Below are 24784 nucleotides of genomic sequence, written 5' to 3'. Positions count from 1 at the left end.
TGAGAAAAGCCGGCATAAAGCACTTTTATTGCAATAATAAAACTTGAGACTCATATATGGTGCTGGGGGGAGGGGGCAGCAACGATTTCTCTCACCAAATCACTACACAGGACAGCAAAGGGGTGAGAAGGGGCTGAGGGAGGAAAAGCCAGGAAACTCTGAGATCAGCAGAGGGAGCCAAGCATCAAAAAACAGGAGATGCTGAAGCTGCGATGACCAGCATCATTTTCTTAAGAGAACATTCAAGGATTTGTCATGATGGCTGGGCTTTCACTGGGTGTTAAGTCTACAAACAGCACCTTCAATTGAAACTGTCAATTAAAGTTCTTAAGATTTAGGAAGTGGTGGAGCTTGGAAAGTTATGAGATTACAAAATTCCTGAAAGTCCATTAGAAAAACCACAGGACGAAAAAAAATAAAAATAAAAAAAATAAGCCAGGCCACAAAGAAGGCTTCAGAGGTCCCTGCTGGCCCAGGGACAGATACCTGTAGTGTCCAGCATCGCAGTGAACATGATCTGCTTTCAAAGGCAGAGGGTTTAAGGGGAGGATGGGGTGGGAATGGTGGAGGCAAAGGCTCTCCCCATTCCCACCTCAGTTTTAGGTAGGGCTTTTAATTTAACCCAAGGACATCTCTCAACTTGGAGAATAATTCAGTCCTCAACAGCGCCTCAAATCTGCTATGGCTTCGCAGCGCAGCAGCAAGAATGTTTAATATATAATAGATAAAAATTTAATCCAAAAAATTAAAATAAAATATTCTTGCAAACCCCCCCAACACCAATTCCTATTCTAACGTTAACCTATCACTTGTGCTGTTAATACCTGACCATGTACTTAACTGGAAACCTATATCCAAAAGACTGAAACTGAATCTTCACCCCAAAATGAAAACAAAATAAAATGAGTAACTTGAGGTTTATGGCATATAGTTTAGGTAAACACACATACGAGGAGAAAGGGGAAGAGGAAACGGAGGTGTCAGAAGCAAAGCTGAGTGACAGAACACATTCAGTCAGGGCAGATGTCTATACAGAGTGGAGTGGAACACCAGGAAAAGCTCCACGTGGATTCATGTGCACACGTCTGGAGGCACCAGATCCCTCCATGGCAGATCTGTTGGGGACAGAAAATCTGTGAGTTTCCAGCAACTCAGTGTTCTCTGTGTGCAGTGGTGGCAGCCACGATGCCATCTGCCACGCCAAATCCCTTCCCCAACAGCTGAGCAGTCTGAGACCAAGCCACTTCTATTCCAGCTGGAGACAGCCAGAAGGCCTTGGGCTGGGTCCCAGGTGAAACAAACTTTCTGCTTAAATTGACGTGTGTGTTTGGTTTTTAATCTAAGGTTAAGTTTGCCTTCCTAAGGACAGCAGGAGGGCTGTCCACCCATGCTGCTGACAATACAGTTCCCCACTGTCATTGGGTCTCCAACTGTGCTACATATAGGCATCACCTGGCGGCTTTAAAAAACTCTAAATGCCTGGGTTCTGCTCCCAGTGATTATGATTAACTGGCTTAGGGTTTGACCTGGGCATCAGGAAAGTCTTAAAAATTTCCCTGGTGACTCTAATGTGCAGTCCAGACTGAGAATAAACTGGTCATTCATAATGTTGAGTATACTGGGAAAATATCTCCAATATTCATGCATTCACTCAACTTAAAACTTTCTGGGTTTACCCTTGGACTTTCCTTCCAGACTCTTGCAAGAAGCTGAAACATTCTTTGGCAGTGGGTTGGGAGGGTTACTCAGGGTGACTTGTAGCCTTTATCCCTCTCTCCCCTCCCTCTACCTCATCAAGTTTACAGAAAGCCTGTTCCCAACCAGGAAAATAATTCCAAGGCTCCCTCGAGTACAGTTATGTTCAAAAAATGACTCAGCTCTCAAAGAACAGGAAAGGGAGTTTGGCCTAGGTGTAGACCTTTGGGCAGACAAAGGCTCTCTGTAAAGTGCCAGGGATTCCCTCCCAGCAGCAATGACAGGTGAAGAAACCAGAGTTATCAAACTTAACCAGGCCTGTATTACCGAGGTATGTGTGGTTCAAACTGAGAAAGACAGTTAAAAAAGCCCCTCCACTTACACATACCCGCATTTTGTCTGTGTATAAACAAAATTTACATGTAAGTGCACAACAGGACAAGGTTACAAGTAGCTCTGACTGCCATCACAAACAGGATGGCAGCCATTTTTTGTGGCTTTCAAACAAAAGTGTCCTCACCCAGGCCTTGGCTGTGGCCCTCTGGTTCCTATGGCAGGAGGGGAGCAAATATCAAGGTCTGGGGCCAGTTGGAAGGAAGCCAATAGCATTCATGTGCTTAATGATTCTAACACTTACATGAAAGCTACGTGCTATTAGGATACTGAGTTTAGTTCCTAAGAAATGAGGGTAGAAGAGGGGAAAATCAGCAAACAGGATCTGGTCCTACTTTGCCATTGCCTGGATGTGACCTTGAGTAAGGCCTTTCTCTCTGGCCGTCTCCTTACTGTTGCACAATAAAGGTGATGCAGAGGTCCATGAGATCCCTTCCTAGAACTGTCTGATCTAAGAGCATCCTTTCAATTTCACAAGTATCCTCTGGCTTCATTTCTCCACTTCATGCACTGATAACAAGCTGGCTTGGGGGCCTCAAGTGTCCTGGGTGTGGACCCTGAGCAGGTAGACTGATGCAGTAATGTCTACCTCATACCATCTAACAGGCAGTAACCACAAACGGCAGTGAGGAGACAGCTGCAGAAGCTAGGACATGATATTCATGTTCAGAGGACTTTTTCTTCCCCTGTGTCTTCTAGGGTAGAACAAAGTCGTTCATTAAGAGTCTTATTTCCAAAGAACTAAAATGTTGGCACTACAAATTTGGCCTACATTTCCATAGTCCTCAATTCCATTATAATTTATAAACTACATAGAAAAACACTTCATTTAAACAGCTGCCATCTCCATGAGTTCAACAAGGAGCCAATTCCTTTCCTTAGGGTGACCAATTTTTACATTCAAAGCATATACTAATAACAATGAAAGGATACTCAATACAGAAAGAATGCGGGGGGAAAACAGCCTTGTGGTGTTTTTTGCTGTCTCTGCTGCCCATCAAACGCTGGGCATAACATGGGAGGAGGAAAGGTAGTGAAGGGCCCTTCAGCGTTCCATTTCCTTACCCAAGAACAGGGAGCTAACGGAGGAGGCCATTCCTGTCATTCCAGTTTTAGAAGCTCCACATCGAAGACGAGAGTGGCATGTGGTGGGATGATGCCTGGGTGCCCAGTGGCACCATAGGCATAATCTGGAGATATAGTCAGTTTGGCTCTCTGACCCACACTCATCTGTGAAAAGAACAAGGAAGACAGACTCAGCTGGACACACGCCCCAACTGTCTCTGTAAGAACAAGAGCTGTTTACCTAGGTGTTCCTTGGCCAGGATGGTTGTGACTTTCCAGTGACTTTGCAGCTGCACAGGCATCACCACCTCCTTGTGCAGGACCTGGAGGCTGGCAGATTCCATGACCCCTGGTCCAATGGCAGTTCAAAACTCCTCTTGACTCTCAGAAGGGTCAGGCCCTCAACCTTTCTACCCAAGTCTTAATGACTAATGCTAGGCAGGTAACATTCCAGATGTCTCACCACCTAGTCCTTCAGTGGTCACTCAAAGGACACATTAAGTGACATCTATGCTCTTCTTGAAAAAGGAATACTCCATATAGGAAAACTTCAAAAAAGACAGTATGATTTTCTGGGCTACACAATAGCATGTACTGTACACCATTTGTGAAAATATTGATATACTTACAACAGAAAACATCTTTGGAAGGACATACCAGACTTTTGCTGTGAGGAGAACAGTATGGATAGTGAGTGACCAGTAAGGAAAGATTTTTACTTTAAAAAATATATTTGTGTATATTTTCAGTTTCAAATTAAATACACAAATAAGTATAAATTTCTACATTCTGGACAGTGACCAGGTTCTCTGCAGTATTTCCATCTTTTGACTTATCTTTGCTTTTGGTCTCCGTGTGTATGTTCCTGGCTTTCCGACTCCACTGGATAAAGGATGAATAAAGAGCAAGCTCCAGGCTGTGAAGTGTCTAATTCTTGCTCCCCTCAGAAGTTGGGACATGTTGGAGAAAGGTGGTAAGGACAGTGAAGTATGCCTTTACCTTGTACAATTCAAAACAATCATATCCCTTGACTCAGCAATTCTATTTCCAGAATATTCTGCTAACAACTCAAAAGTCCATCATAGAAGGAGTGGTTTCAAAGGCACATCCACCCCAGGGATTAGTCATTAGAAAGAATATAGTGGTGGCTTTAAATGTATTAACATGAAAAGATGTCCAAGATCGATGAAAAAAAGCTGCCAAAATAGTCCTTGTGGCAGGATTCCATGCCTGCAAACATGGAAAACCAAAACAATATCAAAAGGAAAGGAAAAGGGGGCACAAGTCAATCTCCCCTTCTTCCTGTGTTTTTAACTCACTTGCTGAAAAAATACGCTGTGAAGAATTTAAAAGATGTTTTATGTAGATCTCAAACTACCCAGACTTCTCACAATTGACAGGGCTGTGACTGACCCCAAAGCACCAGTTAAAGGGGGAGTCAGGCATCTGTCCAATACTCAACCATGCCTCTCCAAGCCTGGGAAGTGGAGTATGCTGATAACACTATCTCGATGGCAGATATAGCACTCAATACATACAACACAGTGATTGTTCCAATGCTGGAACAGTCATAGAAGATGGGTTGTGGTATGGACAATGGCTGGCATGCAAGATGGGGGATGGGCTACAGATCCAAGAGCCAGCCAGACTAGGGAGACAGAGGCAAAAAGCTATGGTTGGCAAGGTTTCCCAAGGGAAGTAAACTACAAAGCCTCTTCCTCACACTGCCAACCCTCTGCCCTGCAGGAACAGAAACCCAGACACCTGGGAGTGGGAAGGCTTCAAGTTCCTGAAAGTTGAGCAGTTTATTTGGAGAGAAATCAGTGGTATTTTATAGAGGAAGTAGAGCAATGTGTATTCTGGAAAAGAGAGAGACAGAAATCTCTCTTTTCATCTTGGTTAAATTTCTAATTCTCCTCAGTGAGAGGGAAGCAGACTAATTACCCATCATGCAGAGCCTAATTATAAAGTTCCCTGGGTCTCAGGTCACTGAAAAACATCCCTTTACCTGGTTAGAGCCAAGAAAAAATTCCAAGGTTTGATGAAAAGACAGAATCCAACTAAAATTTGGCAACCCTGGGTCCCTGTTGTCTCCTGGGAATTTTGTAGTGTTGGCAGAACAAAAGCTGTTTCCACAAATGGGGAGAAAAGAGATTAGGAAACACACTCAAGACAAACAAAAGGACTTTCTACCTAAGTATGACCTCTCAAAAGTGGTCTGACAAAATATGGTTAATAGTAAGATAAATACAAATTAAAACTGATGTCATTTTTTACTCATATTGTCCTGAGGCCAAAGATTTAACAATACACTGTGATGCTGGGGCTGGGAGGAGACTGCACCTTCATAGGCTGGTGGTGGCAGTCCAGACTGCAAACCCTAGAGATGGCAACTTGGCAAGACCTGTCAAAAAACACTGCGCACAGCTTTTGAGCCCCTCAACCCCACTTCTGAGAATATGTCCTATGGCAACATGTGCACACATGGAAAATAAAGTCTGTACAAGGCAGCATTGTTTATAATAGCAAAATACTGGAAATGATTCAAATACTCATTAATAGGGCACTAGCCAAGTAAATTTCAGCACACTTACATAAAGGAATACTATGCAGCTGTAACAGAGCTTACTCCTCTTTTTTTTTTCTCTTTTTTGAGATGGAGTTTCACTCTTGTCATCCAGGCTGGAGCACAGTGGCGCAACCTCAGCTCACTGCAACCTGTGCCTCCCAGGTTCAAGCGATTCTCCTGCCTCAGCCTCCCAAGTAACTGGGATTACAGGCACCTGCCACCACGCCCGGCTAATTGTATTTTTAGTGGAGATGGGGTTTCACCATGTTGGCCAGGCTTGTCTCGAACTCCTGACCTCAGGTGATCCACCCGTCTCGGCCTCCCAAAGTGCTGGGATTACAGCGTGAGCCACCGTGCCCAGCCTACTCTTCTTTTATGTACTGGTATTGGGAGTGTCAAAAATGCATTAAGTGAAAAAGTAAACTGCAAAACAGTATGTGTGTGAAAGCAAGAAAAAAGTTATGTTTTTATACGTGCTTAAACGACAGTACAAGAAGCATTAACAACAGGTGCTTCTTGTGGGGATATTGGTCAGATGGGATGGGATGAGACTTTTCACTTTTTTTATTTTTGAACCGTAGAAATATGCCACCTATAAAAATAATATAGAAGGTAAATACTAGGAAGCAAAACAAAACAAATGAGAGAGCATACCTGGGCAACCCCTTCTTCCCAGCCTCGGATCACCTCCTGCTTGCCTAGCATAAACTTAAAGGGCTTGTTTCTGTCCCGGGAGGAATCAAATTTCTTTCCATCTTCAAGCATCCCTGTGAAAAAGGCCACTGTAACATGAGCAACAGAGTAATGACATAAGGCAAATCAGAGACCAGCAGCAGAGCACTCATCAGAGATGCCAGTGCTGAAGAGTCTGGCAGGAACTGTGGTACATAGGGAGGGTTTCCTGTGACCTCACTGGGCATCTAAGGAGTTGAGGTAGTCCTACTCCAGACCTGTGAATGCTCTTCCCTGACTCTAAGAAATTAAGTCATCTACAAAAGGACTCCACGTACCAGAGGTGGGTGGCAGTCCACCTTGTTCTGGAGATGGGGAGTATAAACTTCCTCCTGCCCTGACTCTCCTAGCACCCTGTGGATTTTCTCCCCAACTAAAAATAACTGTGGTCCCTTGAGGTGCACACAATGTCTAGAAGTCAAACAGTGCAAGAAGCAATATTCCTTCCCAAAACCCCCATCATCTTTCACATGTAATGTGTTTATATATTGCTCCGCCATTGTTCAGTGCAGGCAAATCCCCCTCCACCATCTGCCACCCCCATGGTCTCCTCTGTGGTACACTAATTGTGACCTACACACATTGCTGTTCTCCAGGCTGTGGGTCAGCACTATGGGATGTGATAAGAAGAAGCTGTAAGGCAAGCTTTCACCGCATTCTAGTGCCAAGTGTCTCACATCAACAGGGAACCTGGGGCATAAAGCTGGGCCCTTGTAGTCTGGTTCCTGAGTTGTCATAATTTTCCTGGGAAAAGTAAAAACCAACCTGGGCTGAAGTAGAGAAATGAAAGAATTTGTGCAGCATTCATCCCACTTATTTTATCCAATGCTGCCCCAGAAAACAATCTGTGCTCATTTTTGCACAGCTAATCCTTTGTAACAGAGATAACTGAAGAGAACAGCAATACTAAGGAGGTTGAAATGGTTGCCCTTGAAGAATTAACTCAGTAAACCCAGCCAACTGCTAGCAACTCTATGGGCAGTAGTTCCACTCTGAGTTACTCTAAATGGGCTAGGCGCTTTCCACACGTGAACTAATTCAATTCTTTCTCCACAGCACTATCCCCATTTCACAGATGAAGAAACTGAGGCAGACAGGGAGAAGTGAAGTAGCTTGCCAAAATAGTAAAACTACATTATAAATTAGAAACCCAAATACCATGCTCCTTCTACTATCCCAGTTTCCCAGAAGTGGGACAAGCCATGACCGCGCCTTCCAATAAAAGGGGAACTCCAGAGATGCTATGAGAAAAGAGGAACAGACATCTGCAACAGATATCTGCAACTTCCTTTTCAAAAACACCATCAGCATTGCTTTCTCAGGAAGCCACTGCCAGCCTATTGTGATAGCTGACACTGAGTTCCTGCAAATTCTCTAATTAGGATCCCAGATTGGAGGGTCAGCCAGTGGTTAACATATAATGGACACAAAACTGATTTTATTGGAAGACTGGGGGTGGGCACTCACCATGGTTCTAAGCATTACTCAGAAAATCCATAAAAACATTACAATTCTGTTGTGTAAGAGTTTAGGAAAAAACGAAAATCCTGACAAAATTCCAACCTAAAAAACAGTGTCAACACTTGTAAGTAGGATGGGGAGGCACAGATGAATTGGCAGAGTTATCACAGCTATTGGACTATGTGGACTTTAACAAAGTAAGAAACGGGTGGGGGTTGGGTGGTGGTATCTTAACAGAGCAGGCGTAGAGACACATGTCCTGGGGGCAGAATGGGTATTAATGCTGCCTGGACCTGGGAGCTGAGGACTAAGGTAGACAGGAGGGTGGGGACCCGTACCTGCTCCAAGGAACTGGTGCCCCTGAACTGGTGAGCTGGGGTATGCATTTAGCTCATTCGTTTACCAGAATGCAGTCACCACCTGATGAAAGAAATGACTAATGGCAGGACTTGAACAGTTCTCTATAAACAAGTACCTGGGAGAGGAACAAGTCTCCAGGCTCCACAATACCCACCAAACACACTGCCTTTACCCATTTCAAGCTACACTTCTTACATGGAACCCAACCCAACCAACCTCAGAGGTAAGGGTGAAAGCAGGCAATCAACAGCTATGATTCTCCATTCCCTGGCCAGGCAGGGAGCCTTTCCATCCACCCTCATGAGACTGCTTGTAACAGAAATAAGGAAACCAACTCCAAGGCTCAGTAACCCACCCAAGATCAGAACCACTAAGTGGCAGGGCCTATGAGCCACAAAGAAGATTGAAAACCAGAAAGAGCTTCTCTCTGGTCTGTGTTATTTTAAGAAAAACACGCCCATAGGGGCCACCTGGAACCAAGGCTGTGGCACCCTCACCTTCCTTTCTAATTAAACATCAACTTCCCAGGAGCAACAACAGCCTGGCCCAGCAGATGAACCGGAATCAATCTAAGCCTTTCCCCTATGCCAGGGCTGGTGTGGGGTAGGCATATGGGCCAGTTTGGGCACTAACACCTACTTAGTTTGGGCACTACTTTACCTGCTGGGAAGTCTACTGGGATCTTCCAGGGAAGTCCTACCTCATTAGTAAAAAGAAAAACAAAGACTCAGGAAGAAAGTTCCTGCTCCCCCTGTTGAATGTTGTCATGTAAAGATAAGAGGTTTGGAGCATGGCAGTCACCCTGTGACTGAGAAGGCCAGGCATACCACAGGGCGGTCATTCCAGTGCTCTCAGTCAGCCCCAAACCACTTCCCTCAAGACTCATGTCCTGAGGTGACTGAAAGTGTGCTCTAAAGGTAAAACTATGGGAACAGTCAACAGCTCAGTGATTGCCAGGAGTCAGGGGTAGAGGGAGGGAAGAACAGATGGAACACAGAATTTTTAGGGCAGTGAAAATGTTCTGTATGATACTATATATAATGGACACATGCCATTATACACTTGTCCAAACCCACAGAATGTACACCACCAAGAATGAATCCTAATGCAAACTATGGATTTTGGGTAATCATGATGTGTCAATGCAGGTTCGTCAATTGCAACACATGTACCATTCTAGCGGACAGTGTTGATAATAAAGAGGGTACGCATGTTTGGGACCAGGGGATATATGGGAAATCTCTGTATTTACCTCTCAATTTTGCTGAGAATCTAAAACTGCTCTTAATAAAGTCTTACAAAAAGAAAGAAGTCTGCTTTGCCTTACATTGGGTCTTCAGTTACCTGCAGCCAAATGAACACAACTGGCGTGAGGTTAACCTTTATTTGACATTTAGTGAGCACACTATAATATAGTGCTGTCACGAGAGGAATAACAAAGAAATGGAACTCAACAACCAAAACCACAAAGAGCTATCCCTGATCTGTGACAATGAGATCAGTGTCTCATGTCAGGACCCAGTACACATACCCACATTTTGTCTGTGTATAAACAAAATTTACATGTAAGTTACTACATGGAATATACTTCTCATTTTTAAAAAGAATGCTGATTGTGACCCACTAAATTTATTTAATGATACATTAATGGTTCATAACCCACAATTTGAAAAGTATGGTATACCTATAAAAAAATTAGCCTATTTCTTGCCAGACTTGAACCTGGCCCTGACCTGTGCAAGACTGTATTTTGATTGTAATGAAAACCACAGGGTACTGAGACAGACTCCCTAAACTTCCTTTTTATCCCTGAGCAAATGCAATGCCAAGCAACCTCCAGATACTACATGCATCAATGTATCAATGTTGCTTTGCCTGAGGTGAGATACTTCAACTCTCTGACTGGTACCAGACGAGGAGCACAAGGCGAGACACAGCCTGAATCTGCTGCTGAGCCAGCATGGAGATGTGTATGTTCTTCAGTGGAAACTGGCTCTGTGTAAGGATGCCTGTCTAACCCCAGCTCTCTTAAGCCTATCTTGGACACTGAGGGACAAGCCTCTCCCTAGTATCTTAAAACCATAAAAGCCAGGAAGCAGGATTTCTAAGTAAAGGAGCTTTAAGCAGGACCTTTGCCTAGGATCTTAATTTTCCTATGCTATTTTGGATGCTCTGTTGTCCCTGGGAAAGGGGCATGAGCCTTGCTCCAGAATTTCAGACCACAGTCACCAACTGTCAATCTCATCTACTTTCTAAGGAGAAATCTTCACAGGGAAGGGGTGGGTGGTGGCAGTGGTGTTGGGGTTCCTCAAGTCCAAGGAGAGGATTTCCCACAATCAAGTCCGAAAGCTAAACAATAATCCCCAGAAATGGGTGGGGTGGTGTGTAATTAAGTGGGTGTCACACAACTGGCACAAGCTATAGGACAAGGAGAAGGAAGGCTTCCCCAGTGGGGAGGAACAGGCCACCTATCTACGGCCGTAAGTTGTCAAGCTGGGGGAGAAGGTGAAAGCAGTGTTTGTTAAGCTGGAATGAGTATGCATATAGTATTTTCAGGGGTAGGAATTATGCTGTTCAGTCTGTAATGTCAAAACAGGTAGTGAGAACTTCCATTTCTGGTCACGGTGGAGGACAGGGATCAGATTTGTTCCTGAAACAACCAACAACCAACCAACCCCTTCCTCCCTGCAAAAAGTCCCACAAAAACCTAAAAACCACCTAGACAAAATAGCTACAACGATGCTTTATAGGACACCAGACATCTGTAATGAAGAACAACAATCCTGAGACATGGGAAACAAGGCCAGCCCTATATCCTTGGGATTTTCCAGGGAGAGGGACCTGGAGTGGAGCTCAAGGCACCTAGAGTCCATAGGACAGAGTACCAGCAGGAGAGAGCTATACAGAGATCCCAGAGATCTGCAGAGGGTCCTCTTTGAGTATTCAGAGTCCCTCTCAGTGCAGGTATCTGAGGGAACTACTCAAGGCCAGGAAAAGAACTATCCAAAAGGCTTAGAGGAACAGTATCCAGCGCTCACACAGGGCTGCGATTACTGCTTATTACCCCCAGTCAAACTGGAGAAGTTCATGATTGACGCAGCACTGGACAGAATACTCAGGAAGATCTTGCCTATAGTAGGAAATAATCAGCCCTAAACTGAGCTCTAGACCTACCTAACAAATCACAAAAGCAAGACTCACAAGCATCAAACGGTTTCCAAGTAACTTAAATGCTTCTCGGTATAAAACTCAGGTAAATGTATAGGAATAAAAATATCCAGCACCCCAAAAGGTAAAATTCACACTGTCTGGCATCCAAAGATTACCAGGCATGCAGAGAGGCAGAAAACAGGACCCACAATGAGGAGACATATCAATCAATTGAAAACAACCCAGAACTAACACAATGTTAGAATTAGTAGAGGAGGACCGTAAGACTCCAACTTTCAGAGATGAAAACTACAATATCTGAGATGAAAATTACATTGGGCTAAAATGACAAAATATCCACACATAACACAGTAAAAACTTTACACCACTATCAAGCATTAACTCAAAATGGATCCTAGACCTAAATGTTAAGTACTAAACCTATCAAATTTATAAAAGAAAACATAGGAAAGACACCTTTGTGACCCTGAGTTAGGCGAAGATTTCTTAGTATGATGTCAAAAAGCACTATCTATAAAAGAATAAATTGAACTTCATCAAAATAAAACAATTTTTGTACTTTAAAAAGCACTGTTAAGAAAATGAAAAACAAGCCATACACTGGGAGAAAACTTTTGCAAAGTAGATATTTGATACAGGACTTATATCCAGAATATAACAAACCACCAAAATTCAACAATTAAGAAAACCAATAAAAAAGGGCTAAAGATTTGAACAGATACTTCATTGAAAAAGACAGAGGGCAGGTAAGCATATGAAAAGATGCTAGACATTTTTAGTTATTATAACAATGCAAATTAAAACCACGAGGAAATGCGTCTACCACCACTGATTAGAATGAGTAAAGCTAAAAAGACTGACCACGACAGGTATCAGTGAGATGTGAAGAAAATGGAATTCTCATACACTGCTAGTGGGAATATAACATAAAGCTTCAGAAAACAGCTTGATAGTTAAGTTAAACATACACCTCCCCATATGACCCAACCATTCTAATCTTGAGTATTTATCCAAGTGAAATAACAGGCTATGTCCGTAGAAAGACTTGTACACAAATGTTCAACGCAGATTTATTAGCAATAGCCAAAAACTATAACCCAAACATCCACCAACGGTGGTAAATACAAATATCTATATATAGAAAATTATTTAGCAACAAAAAGGAACAAACAATTGATACACTGGACAATACAGATGAATCTCAAAATAATTATACCAAGTGAAAGAAGGCAGACAAAAGAGAACATACTGTATGATTCCATTTATATAAAACTTGAGAAAATGCAATGAATCTACACTGACAAAAAAGCACATCAGTAGTTGTGACAGGAAGGTAAGGAGGGGTGAATTCAAAGGGGAACAATGACACATCAAAATTTACGAAGCTATACACTTTAAAAATGTGCAGTATATTGGATTTCAATCATGCCTCAATAACTTTTTTAAAAAAGGAAAAGAAAAAAAAGTAGGCAATGGCATTTACTAAAATCCTGTATATGTTTAGCTCCTACATCCACACTGGCAATGAATGAAAAGTGCTTCCTCTCTTTGGGAAGGGAACAGGTAAAGCAGGTAGCAAGTCAAGTCTCAGCAGTTGCTCCAATTTTAACTCTGGAGATCACTTGTGCCAGGAGTTGGAGCCCTTGAACAGTTAAACCACCTGCCAAGTTAGTGCCATAATTTCCTAGAGAAAGCGTGCCCTGCTGAGAGAAGGCAACTGAGGTTACAGTGCAGATGCGACAGCTGACAGTCTTTAAACTCTAAAGGCCACTCAGGATAAAACATCACAAGCATTGCCTTCTAACTGCAGAATTGACCGATTTCATTCCTGGTCATACAAGCCTATAACTCATGCCTAAGAAACTGCCTGGAATAGCTCCATATTCTTGATTTCAAGTATATAGTCTTGGCTCTCCTGACTGAATGCAGCCCAAGCTCACAGACCTGGCCTGCGTTCTGTGTCCTGGTGGCACTGTGGTGCTGGTACTCAAGAGTACTCTTGGATTTGCTTTACTTGCATGATTTTAAAGAATCAGGACAAGCATGAGGCCTTCATATTTAGACCTTCATCCCTATATGGTAACAAGAATACGAGGGGTAATCACAGAATGGTAGTCTTGTCTTTAAGCGCCTTTAATTACTAATCAGTGAGAAAAAATGTGAAAATGTGCTCCAGTTAAAAGTACAAGACCATGAAAGGAGCCAAAGCTATGGCTGCATACAAAGGCTGTTGATGTCATCTTCGCCTGGGTCTCCTCCCGAACTGAAACCCTTGAAAAGGGAGCAAAGGGTTTAAAAAACAAGACTGTGCAGAGTCTCAGGTCTGTCTACCACACAGCAGCCTGCTCTTTCCTGTTGCTTATCAAGGAATCAGCAGAGGGAGACCTGGCCAGCAGCTCCTGGACAGCAAAGTATCCCCGGACTGTGTTCCTGGTAGTTGGCTCAAGCCACTGAAGCAGTGGTTAAGACTCGAGACCTGGAGATTCACAAGGACCACTGGGATATTATTTCACTAATAACCCAATAGAAATGGAGTCACTTCCAGGGTACTCTGCTTTGGGGAAGGGCAGAGTCCCATATACCTTCTACTGGGTAAGGAAACAGGACTAAAGAAGCACCTCTACAGATTTACGGCTTCACTACTTGTAGTGAAAGCTCATGACTCACAATGCAGTTTATAGTTGCTCATGAATCTTTGCAGGAGTGTTTCCTATAGGCGGCATTTTACAGGGACCAAAATATGAGAAGTTTCAAGATTAAAAAACAGTAACAATGACTAAACTAAACCAAAAATCAAACATAACAAAAAACCAGAATATCCTAAGCCCCAAACCTTCAAAATAAAATAAAGTCCTTGCCATTTATAGTTTGGAGAGGGACAAAGGACTGCTACTTTCAACACGCAGGTGAGTTTCTTAATGACAAAAAGTACAATGAGGCCAGCTGCGGAGGAGGCTCATGCCTGTAATCCCAGTGCTTTGGAAGGTCAAGGCAGGAGAATCACTTGAGGCCAGGAGTTTGAGACTGGCATGAGTTTGCGACCAGCCTGGGCAACACAGCAAGACTCATGTCCCCGATCCTGTTTCTGCAAAAAATTTAAAAAAAAAAAAATTAGCCGGACATGGTCCTAGCTACTTGAGTGGATGAAGTGGGAAGATCGCTAGAGCCCAGACGTTTGAGGTTACAGTGAGCTATGAGTGCGCAAGTGCACTCCGGCCTGGGCAACAGAACAAGACTCTGTCTCTTAAAAAAAAAAAAAAAAAAAAAATGTAATGGTTGAATGGATGAGGTATGGGGGAGCCAGTATTTTTCTGCAGCTTTGCATTTGAAGCCATTCCCAGATGGGTCTACAGCTCCAGGTCTAATGGGTTTAGCTGTTTGCTTTCCCTCTTCTTCTTATTAGATACAGAAGCTCTCTTAACCACCTTTTACTTAGCTGCCTTACTTGGAGACTCATAAAACTCAAAGCCTTCGTACCCCAGCATGGTGAAGAGTACTCCCCTCATGCTTTAGTCTCTAGCTCATGATCACTCCTTCATTCCCACATGAGTTCTAGGTTCACAAAGGGAGGAGTGGTTAGCTGTGTTTGTCCCCAAATCCATTTATGGTGGCTATATTTACTGTGTTAAAGATAATATGATTAAATAGTATGTAAATCAATAAAATGAGTGTGAATACAAACAATGGTTCTAGCTGACTGCTGGGAAAGACTCTAAAGGCAAGTCACTAAAAAACTACTGCTAGTGAATCATATGGGAGACTACATTTAGAGAAAGAAATCTTAAAAATCTGGAGAGGTTTGGTTTTTAAATGTTCTCACAATAGTCTTTGCTCTACTTTAAAAAAGGTCAAATTAGTTTTTGCTAGAACTGTGATGGAAAACTCCACTAGCAGAGCCATACTCAAAGATAAAGACATAGTCCTTTAGCAAATGATTTATGTTAGGGTTTCAAATAAAATGTTTATAGAAGGCATGTCACTTTTATGTTAGCGTACCAACTACCTACTTGTCTCAATCATGATGGGTAAAAAGGGATTCTCCATTTAGATAGGCAAAAGATACAAATTCAAATCTTACATTCTTATTCCATTTCTGGGTCTCTGTGGCTGCACAACCTCCCTGAAGTGGCGTTCTGAGAACTCCTTACGAGTGAAGGGTATGACCAAAGGTCCAAGTGTCTACCCAAAGAGGGAACCAGCTCACTCTCACCATCATTTTCCTGAGATCACAAACAGTGCAAGCACATTTCCCACATATGGTATGGAAACGCTTCTAACCTTTGGCTAAATCCCTTTAGATCCTATAACCAAAAGCGTATTTTCAAAGGCAGGACCCATGATGGGAAGAATATGCAGGATCCAACGGCAATAAAAAGAACAGACCAGAATGCATGCACTGTGGGTGTGTCTCTCCATTTTCCATTTTAATCACAATATAAGTAAGAGGGGCTACTACCACATTATATCGCACGGGGAGGGGGAGAAAGAAATACCACTAGGCTGGGTGCGGTGGCTCACACCTGTAATCCTAGCACTTTGGGAGGCTGAGGCGGGTGGATTGCCTGAGCTCAGGAGTTTGAGACCAGCCTGGGCAACAGGTGAAACCCTGTCTCTACTAAAATACAAAAAATTGGCCGGGCATGGTGGTGTGTGCCTGTAGTCCCAGCTACTTGGGAGGCTGAGGCAGGAGAATTGCTTGAACCTGGGAGGCAGAGGTTGCAGCGAGCCAAGATTGCACCACTGCACTCCAGCCTGGGCGACGGGGCGAGACTCCATCTCCAAAAAAAAAAAGAAAGAAATACCACTTAACAGTAGCTAGCTGGAGGGGGTAGAAATATGCAGTTTCTATAGGATATAACAGTTAAAAGCATGAGTTCTGGACCTCTGTTACAGACTATTACTACAACTCCCTCCCTGGTCTCTCTGCTTCTGCCCTTGCTCTCCTAGTTTAAACCTGACACAGCAGCCAGACCCTACTACCCCTCGGCTAAAAAAACTCCTGTGACTCCCCATCTCAAGAGATAAAGCTCCTAAAATGGCCTACAAGACACTCTAAGAGCTGTCAAGCCTCCGCTCCTACCACCATCCCTCTGACTTCACCTCTGATTACTCTCATACTTCTCCAGTCCCAGAACACTGCTTCCTTATGTTCTACATACACACCAGGGATACCCCCACCCGTGGGCCTTTGCATTTGCTGTTCTCTGTGCCTAAAATCATATTGCTCAAATAGTCACATAGGTTACATCCTTACCTCCTTCCAGTCTTTGCGCAAATGTCACTTTCTCATTGAGGCCTTTGCCAATCTATCTAAAATCGCAACCTTTTCCTATTCCCTCCTTAACACTTACTAGCTTATACACAAGTCTTGCTTATTAATCACATGTATTATGTCTTTTCCACTACACTGTAAGATGAAGGCAGGAACTGTGTCTTCTTCACTCCTAAATTATTGGTAGCCAGGACAGTGTCTTGCACAGAGCAGACATTCATCAAGTACTTACAGAAAAATCAAAGGTACCCTTTTCTCCTCCTGACCTGTGTATATACTTGGAAGATGCTTTCCTCCTGCCTGACTGCACCATACACACCAAAACCAGATGGCACTTCCTCCAAGAAGTTCTAGCCTATAGGTATAGATTGCTTGAGGTACTTTCATTGTAACTGACCATTCCCTACAGGGTAAGCACCTTAAGAGCAACACTGAGGCTTTGCCCAGCTCCCTATATATTCACTGAGTGACTGAGGGAATGCCTGGTCCTAACTGGCCATTCATTCAGTCACTGAATAGCTACTCTATGCCAAGACTGATGGGGAGACCCTGGAGAACAACACTAGTGTGGGTCTGGCCTCCTGGAGCCTGCAGTCTGTTGGGGAAACAGTAGATGTTTAACTACATGGATCCTGACTATGATGGAGGCTAAGAAAATAGATGAGTGCATTGTTGCAGAATTAGAAGCATGCATGTACGCATGCAAAGTGTTACTTAAACTGTGCTATAAAGAACAGAAAAGAGCCTGTCATGCAGTGGGGAGTGGCAGCAGTGTGGTGGCACCTAAGCAAAGGGGCAGAGACCTCCATGTGGGAAAAGGCTTGGAGTATTCGAGGAACGCAGGCCAAAGTAGTTTGAGCTCCTGGGAGAGGAAGAGTAAATAAAACAGGAAGAGACAGTAGCATCTAGGAACTGGTTATTTCTACCTCCCTGACTTTCTGCACTGCTAGAATACACCTGGTCAAAATCAAAGGGGTCCAGGAGAGGGAATGCAGAGACTTGGTTAAGCTTCTTAGCAGGAGAACAAAACAAAAAAACAGAAGAAAAAATAGAAGTAAAAATAAACAAATGTCGCCATGAGCACCAAAGGGACAACTGGACGCTATGTGATTAAGTTATTCATAATAACCTTGGCTTCTTCCATGGGAAATAGCAGGTGACAATATTTTTAGAGAAAATTCCAAGGCAGACAAATGATTTCCAGTTTATGGATACAATAAACCCCTCAGTACTTCATAAAAATCAGTTTAAGCACTAAAAATGTTCTAGTTAAAACATCTGTGAGTAAATAGGTGAATTTATGGTATGTAAATTATATTCAATAAAGCTGTTAGCAAAAAAAAAAAAAAAGGTCATGGACCCCACTGAAAGGAACTAGAGATCTTTGAAAGATGGCTGACAACTGGACCAGAGTAGTGAAACCGAGAAATGGATGAAGGAATGGTGGGAGCTCAAAAAGGTACTGGAGCCAGCTTGAAGGGCTCCTACTGGCCAAATTTAGGATGATATTAGCATCAAAAAGAGTAATGGGTATCACTGATCTTAAGGCCCTGACAAAAATTTTGAGCCCATAGTATAGTAAAAGCAAATAGAGGGGGAAAAAGTCACTTGCCCCCACTGGGAATGGCAACACCCCATCAGTTGACATTCATTTTTCATTTTAAAAACTGGTAATTAAAGGGTGGGAATGGTGGCTCATGTCTGTACTCCCAGCACTTTGGGAGGCTAAGGAGCATGGATCACTTGAGGCCAGGAGTTTGAGACTAGCCTGGGAAACCTGGTGAAACCCTGTCTCTACAAAAACTACAAAAATTAGGACAGGTGGCATGCGCCTGTAGGCCCAACTATTCGGAAGGCCGGATGGGAGGCCTGGATGGGCGTCTGGGAGGTCAAGGCTACAGTGAGCCAAAATCAAGCCACTGCATTCCAGCCTGAGTGACAAAGACACTGTCTCAAAAAATAAAAATTAGTATTTAAAGGGAAAGAATTAGCTTTACCTTATCTTATAGAAGAATAACAGCTAACAAATTTAGAAAGAGTGAAGGAATTTTATAAATAAACACTTTGTGAATGCCAATTACTTCTTCAGGGGAGAATTATCAGACGGTGTAAACACCACTAGGTAAAAGGCTGATGAGCAAGAGACCATCTATGGTTACCTAGGCAACTCCACAAATCACTGGTAATTGCAAAGGGAAAAATGTTCCTTTACAAAAAAGATAAAATTTAGCGTCACAACTAGTGATGTTTCCCATGTGTGCTGAGGATGAAGTACTCACACTAAAAGTTTAAACCGAATGTATTCAGACATTTAAAATATTAAACATCCCATTCAGAAAATCAAGGCAGGGAACAAGTTAAACAATACCATGAGAAAACAGTAAGACAGATGTGGAGTATTCTATAACTAGCCCGCTCTCTTTGAAAAAATCAGGGTTATTAAGAAAAAAACAGTGTAAGGACCCTTCTGGCCTGAGATTAGACATAACAACTGCGATGAGTGAGGCTCAATGGAACTGTGGTTTTAAAAAAGAGCAACACTTTGGAGACAACTGGGTAGTCTCAATAGGCATCTGCTTCACAGCAGGCATCATTCCTCCCATTTCATAGACAGCATGTGGAAGCTGGGAGCTATGGGACAATTTGTTCAAGCTCCCATAGCCTGTTATATGGTAGGGCCAAGATCAGAACACAGCAAAGAACCCACATCCTCTTTGGGGATCACTGTCCACCTGGCACCACTTCTGCCCACTGCCTGAGGTGGCACTCTACACACCTGGGATACAATCAGTGTCCTGTTTCTGCCTTTGTCCCCAAAAGCCCATTGTCCACACAGTAGCCAGAAGGAGAGGGGGCTGTTAAAATCCAAGCCAGCCAATGGCTCCCACGTGAGTTAGAAAAAGGCAACGTTGGCCGGGCGCGGTGGCTCACGCCTATAATCCCAGCACTTTGGGAGGCTGAGGCAGGCAGATCACGAGGTCAGGAGATCGAGAACATCCTGGCTAACACGGTGAAACCCCATCTCTACTAAAAATACAAAAAAAAAAATTAGCTGGGCGTGGTGGCAGGCGCCTGTAACCCCAGCTACTCGGGAGGCAGAGGCAGGAGGATGGCATGAACCTGGGAGGCAGAGCTTGCAGTGAGCTGAGATCGCACCACTGCACTCCAGCCTGGGCAACAAAGCTAGACTCAGTCTCAAAAAAAAAGAAAAAGGCAACATTTTTATAACAACCAACGAGGCTCCACCACCCTCTCATCTCCTGCCACATACCCTCTCATACAATCCATTTCCTGTTCCTCTAACACACCGGTCTTCTTGCTGTTCCTCTAATGCACAGAGCAGGCTCCAGCCTCAGGGTCTTGCACTAGCTCTTCCCTCTTCCTGGGATACTCTTCTAGAGAGCCCCACAGCTCCCTCTCCAACTACCTTTGAGTGAATGTTAAAATGCCACTTTTTCAGAGGCCTTTTTCAATCACCCTCACGAAAAGCAGCCAACTTCCCCTCCCATCCCTCACTCTGCTTTAATCTCTCCACAGTGCTTCTTACCACCTGATGTGCCCCCATGGCCATACTGTCAGTCTCCTCATCATAAGCAAAGCCCCACCAGATCAGGTCTTTGTCTATTTAGTTCACTAGGCACGTCCCTAGAGCCTGGCTTGCTGTTGCTCAAAAAATATGTGCTGTGGGAAGGCAAATGGTCTTGCCGCAGCCCTGCCCCAACAGTTACAGCCTGCGTGCCTCAAGACAGCACGCATCAGGGGAAGCCATCTGAGGCATCTCTGCTGAGCGTGAGCCTCCCTCCAGACAGATCACCAACCAAGAGACACCTAGCAAGGGAGTGGATGGAATAAAGCAGAGGAGAGGGGGGACAAAGCTAAGGAAAAGCAAGGGGCTTGAGGGAGACTGCAGCAAAGTGGCCACACCTGCCCTGCGAGCCTCAGCAGCCCTCTAGTCAACCTCCTAAGGACATGAGGTTGAGGGGCTCTCGGTTTGTCTCAGTTAGAAGCCGGGAGGCTACACCTGACTTAAACCTGATCCGAAGGACAAAAATCCCAGTTACAGTTACTTTTTAAGAAGAAAAAAGAAAACGTTCCTTCAATCCCCTTGAGTTTGCTCTCACAATGGCAGGCACACGGCCTGCTGAAGTAAGTAAAAGAAGTCTAAACCTAGCTGTGCGCCAGGACAAGCTCAACAGTAAAGATGACAAAGCTACTGGAGGCAGCAGGGAGGGGCCGTGAGAATTCACTGGCTCCTAAAGGCACTTACTTGGCAGGTTACCTTTCCACCACCTCCCTCCCACCTCAATGCCTGTCATGCTCCTAGGAGATGCTTAGCTGGTGATAGTGAACTTTGTATTTTCCCTCTGGTACCACAGAGGTTGTGCACGCCTTCCTGAGGCCTTGCTCATGCTGTGCTCTGCTAGGTCACGGAAGTCACCAGAGGGACCCTTGAGAGTGGCATCAAGGTGACTGACAGCCATTAGTGGCATTTAAAGCATCCATGTGGTAAAGGTCAGTCTGTGCTTTGCACACCTGTGATGGCTAAGGGGGGATTCTGGCCACCTTACTTCCATCCCTCTTTCTCTGGACCCATGCCCAAATCAGCAGTAGTGGACACCTGGCAAGAGCTGACCGGATCAAGAGTGTTCACCTTACTCAAACTCTCCTTCTCAGGAAAAGTAACAATCAGAATTACAGCCAAGAAATCTGAGCCAGATACTCAAAAGAAGACAGGGAAGCTGGGCATGGGGAGGGGTGAGGCGTGAGCATGCAGGGGACTTCCACCACCCACAGGTTGGGAGAAGCAGAAAAACACAAATCTCTTAACAGGAGACTATTGAGGCAGTCAGGCAGCAAACAAAACAACAAGCAAACAACGCCAAAAAACAGAGATGAGAACTAGGTGCATCACGATTCTTTCTTTTATCTTCTTGGGGCCCAGTGGGCTTCTGCCTTTGAAAACCCCTAAAACGTTTATGATAATCTCCACCTTCTGATCATGTTCCCCCAGGATGGATTCTGTTCCCAGTGACTTAAAAGCCTTAACTGCTACAGATGAGATCTCACAGTGCCTACCTACTCCTCTCACGCCCCCACAGGTCTCAAACAGGTTATTCCTGGGAGGCTGGTGACAAAGACCCACGGGAACAAAGCCTCCAGCCTGCTCAAAAACAGTCTATTCTGTGAGCATGAGGCAGAGCTGGCTTCTCACTAAGGCGTCTTTATAGGGCTTATCAAAACGACACAAAAAAGAAAGCTTTTGTCCTAATGCACGCCAGGGTCCTGCTGCTGTTCTGGGAACATGTGGGTGGGTGCCACCCGCGAGGAAAACACAGACTTCAAGAGGCACTGGAAACCCTGATGGTGTTCTGGGTCTCATGACCATCTGTTCTCATAGGAAAAGGCTCCAGACATGCTGTGTGGTGATATTTCACCAAGAGGCATGGTGAAGTGCGGCACTGCCTACACGCTGGGGTCCAGTCCCGTTGGCAGCACCAGAACATGGGTGAGCATGAGGGGCAGACGTGGGAGTGGGTCACATGCTGCCAAGCACCCTAGTGTGGCTATGTACAAGCTAGGGTGGGGAGGGGTGCGGCAGAAGGCAGCTCCTCACGGCTGGAGTCCCAGTCTTTGCCCCAGGTGGCTGTGGAACTGAATGAACTGCCCACTCACCCCAGCACTGTAAATGGTTATTCTTCTCATCCTTCGGATCAAAAATCACCAAATGGATGCACTTTCATCTACCAGACCTCCCAGGCGCAGGTGCTGACCGTGGCCTACAAGGACAGCTATCTAAAACATCAAAAGCACTTTTCAGATTCTTTCACAGACATGAGACTGCTCCCCACAAAGATGGGTTTCAGTAACTCCTCCTTTGGCAGCATTTTTAAAGTGCTAGTCCTTAACTTCTACCTCCTGCCCCCACTTCTACCCATGGAGAAGGGCCACAGAAATAAAAGGGCATGGGAGGAGGGATGTTGGCTGCCTTTTCCTCTTTCCCGGGAAAGTCATTTCCCTGAATAGAGGGATCCCTCCATGTTTCCATGATTTGGAAGGGAAAGGTGGAGTTTATTCGCGAGCAACTTGGCCAAAACTGCCCACAGCCTACTAACTCAGGAGGAGGAAGAGGAGAAGAGGGAGTGGGAAAACAGGAGGAGGAGGAGGAACAGAGGAAAGGGTGGGAAGGTTGAGAAAGGGGAAGGAGGAGGGGGAGGGAAGGTTATTCGTATCAACTGTGGCTACGCCAATCACTCCCACCCTTGCAGGACCAACAGCCCACAGACACGGAGTCTCCGCCAACTCAGCTCTCGCCCTCCCCCCGTCCATACAAACCAGGACGACCTTGTAAGGGCAAGGAGTAAAAGACGGTCCCAAGGCACACGACTCTGATGTTTGAATTCTGGCTGGGGAGGAGGAGGTGTCTAAAATTTCCTTTGGCTTATATTATCACTGTTTATTAGCCTTCAGATTCTTTATCTTTAAAATGGAGATGAGAAAAGTCTCTACTTTTAGAAGAGCTGAGGGACTAAATTACACATGCAGCTTTCGGTCAGCCTGAGCCATCGCTACCACTAAGCCTTGGGTTTGTAAGTGGCTCAAAAGTAAAAAGACGGAAAAAGGCCATGCAGCTCTACTTCTCCGAAGGCCAGGAAGAGCCAAAGTAATGACTTAGGAAGTGGGATGTTTCCCCACCCGCGACAAAGGGCCGAATTCCGAGTTCCCCGGAGGAAGCAGCAGCTCTGCAGACTCGGAATTACCTCGTCCTTATCTCCAGTGAAGGGAGGGATGGAAGTGGGGGCAGGGGCACAGAAATGGTACAAATCCTTCCTAATGGTCCCAGGCCAGAGCTCTGACCATTCCTGAAAGTGTGACCTTGGAAAAGTGACTTCGTCTCGCCAAGCCTCAGTTTCCTCATCTGTGCAGTGGGCATAAGGGCAGCATCTAAGGTGCAGAAATGCTTCTGATGGGCTAGATAACGCCTAGCCCGCAGCCAACGCTCACAACAGCCGATTCAGACCCGCCCGGGTTCCGCAAGCCCGAGGCTGCCCGAGCCACCGCCCAGGCCTCAGCCTCAGGCCATGCGGGCCTCGCAGCCGCCACGCCCCGGGCCCCCAGGCCTTGGCGGCCAGCCGCACCCGGGCTGGGGACTGTGGCCCAGGCCCCTACCCCGCCTGGCCCCCGACTCACCGGTGTAGTGCACCACGCAGGTCTGGCCGCGCTTCGGGAAGGTGCGCCCTGAGGAGACAGAGACGGGCACGGTGAGCGGATGCGCGCGGCGGCGGTACTCCGGTCCGCCGCGCGCCACTACTCACCGTCTCCTGGGGAGATGGTTTCCACCTGCACTCCCATGGCGGCGGCGGACGCTCAGCGGGCGGGCAGCGCGACGGGCAGCGTGGACCGACAGCGACCTGGCGGCGGTTCCACGGCTCTGCCTAGTCCCTCGGCTCGTCGCCTGCGCACGCGCACGCCCCCTCACGCCCAGCCCTGCGTGCGCGCCCCACACGACGCGCACGTCCCGGAAACCCAGGCCTCCGGAAGACGGACCGGAAGCCCGGAAGCCCCGAGGCCTCCGGAAGCCCCGAGGCCTCCGGATGCAGCTGTGTTTGCCAGGTGACTGCTTCGTTCTCCCGCCCTTCCTCTGTGCTTGCAGCGGGTTAAGCATCTCCCTGCCCAAAGAATGGGAGTAATAATAGGGGGTCCGCCAGTCACTGACTGGGTGACTGTCATCAAGTTTCCACTTCTAAGCACACAGTTACTCATCCTGGGAAGAGCATGGTTCTGAGAAGACAGCGCACAGTTGGTACCATGTTAGCATTTTATAAGTGGTTCAAGGTTCTGAGTTCTGCTTTTCTTCACTGGAGGAGGAGTTGTCCAAATTCATTCATTCACTCACCCATAGCTTACATGCATACATTCTTATTGAGCATGTGAAAATTGATAATACGAATTGGATCACTCTTGTTATGCCCAACGGAATCAAAATCCAGTGGCCAGGGGAAAAGCAGTGGAGACACACAGCACCTGCTCCAAGAATTAATATTTCCACTAACTCTGCTGCTGAAATG

The 24784-nt window shown here is 45.3% G+C and overlaps 1 protein-coding gene across 5 annotated transcripts; it reads right to left on the bottom strand.

Moving 5' to 3' along the window:
- On the bottom strand, positions 1–24241 carry FKBP1A (FK506 binding protein 1A, 12kDa). 5 transcript variants are annotated; one of them, XR_001001916.1, is made up of 6 exons: positions 24032–24195; positions 23907–23954; positions 6377–6489; positions 3154–3318; positions 2116–2243; positions 1–1115 (listed from the first exon to the last, which is right to left on the bottom strand). XR_001001916.1 is itself a non-coding variant. In XM_011943390.1 (5 exons), the coding sequence occupies exons 1-4, from the start codon at positions 24066–24068 to the stop codon at positions 3190–3192; spliced, it is 327 nt and encodes a 108-aa protein (XP_011798780.1). In that variant the 5' UTR covers positions 24069–24241; the 3' UTR covers positions 1–1115; positions 3154–3189. The 5 variants fall into 5 exon arrangements, 4 of the variants coding, with proteins under 4 accessions (XP_011798780.1, XP_011798781.1, XP_011798782.1 ...); XM_011943390.1 differs by lacking the exon at positions 2116–2243 and having other exon boundaries at positions 24032–24241; XM_011943391.1 differs by lacking the exon at positions 2116–2243 and having other exon boundaries at positions 23925–23954; positions 24032–24179.
- Between the last annotated feature and the right edge of the window lie 543 nt (positions 24242–24784).

Source organism: Colobus angolensis, unplaced genomic scaffold (genome assembly GCF_000951035.1).
Source record: "Colobus angolensis palliatus isolate OR3802 unplaced genomic scaffold, Cang.pa_1.0 Scaffold219, whole genome shotgun sequence".
Lineage (NCBI taxonomy): Eukaryota > Metazoa > Chordata > Mammalia > Primates > Cercopithecidae > Colobus > Colobus angolensis.
Note: the sequence above shows the minus strand (reverse complement) of the source record. Positions and strands in the feature narration are given on the sequence as shown.

Bases quoted from the DNA above. Each gene is read 5' to 3' on its own strand.
- FKBP1A (XM_011943390.1), bottom strand. From the start codon at position 24,068: ATGGGAGTGCAGGTGGAAACCATCTCCCCAGGAGACG. The intron at 6,490-23,906 runs GTGAGTCGGGGG...CCTTTTTCACAG, and splicing joins CTGCGTGGTGCACTACACCG to GGATGCTTGAAGATGGAAAG. The intron at 3,319-6,376 runs GTATGCTCTCTC...TTCTTTTCACAG, and splicing joins GGGAAGAAGGGGTTGCCCAG to ATGAGTGTGGGTCAGAGAGC.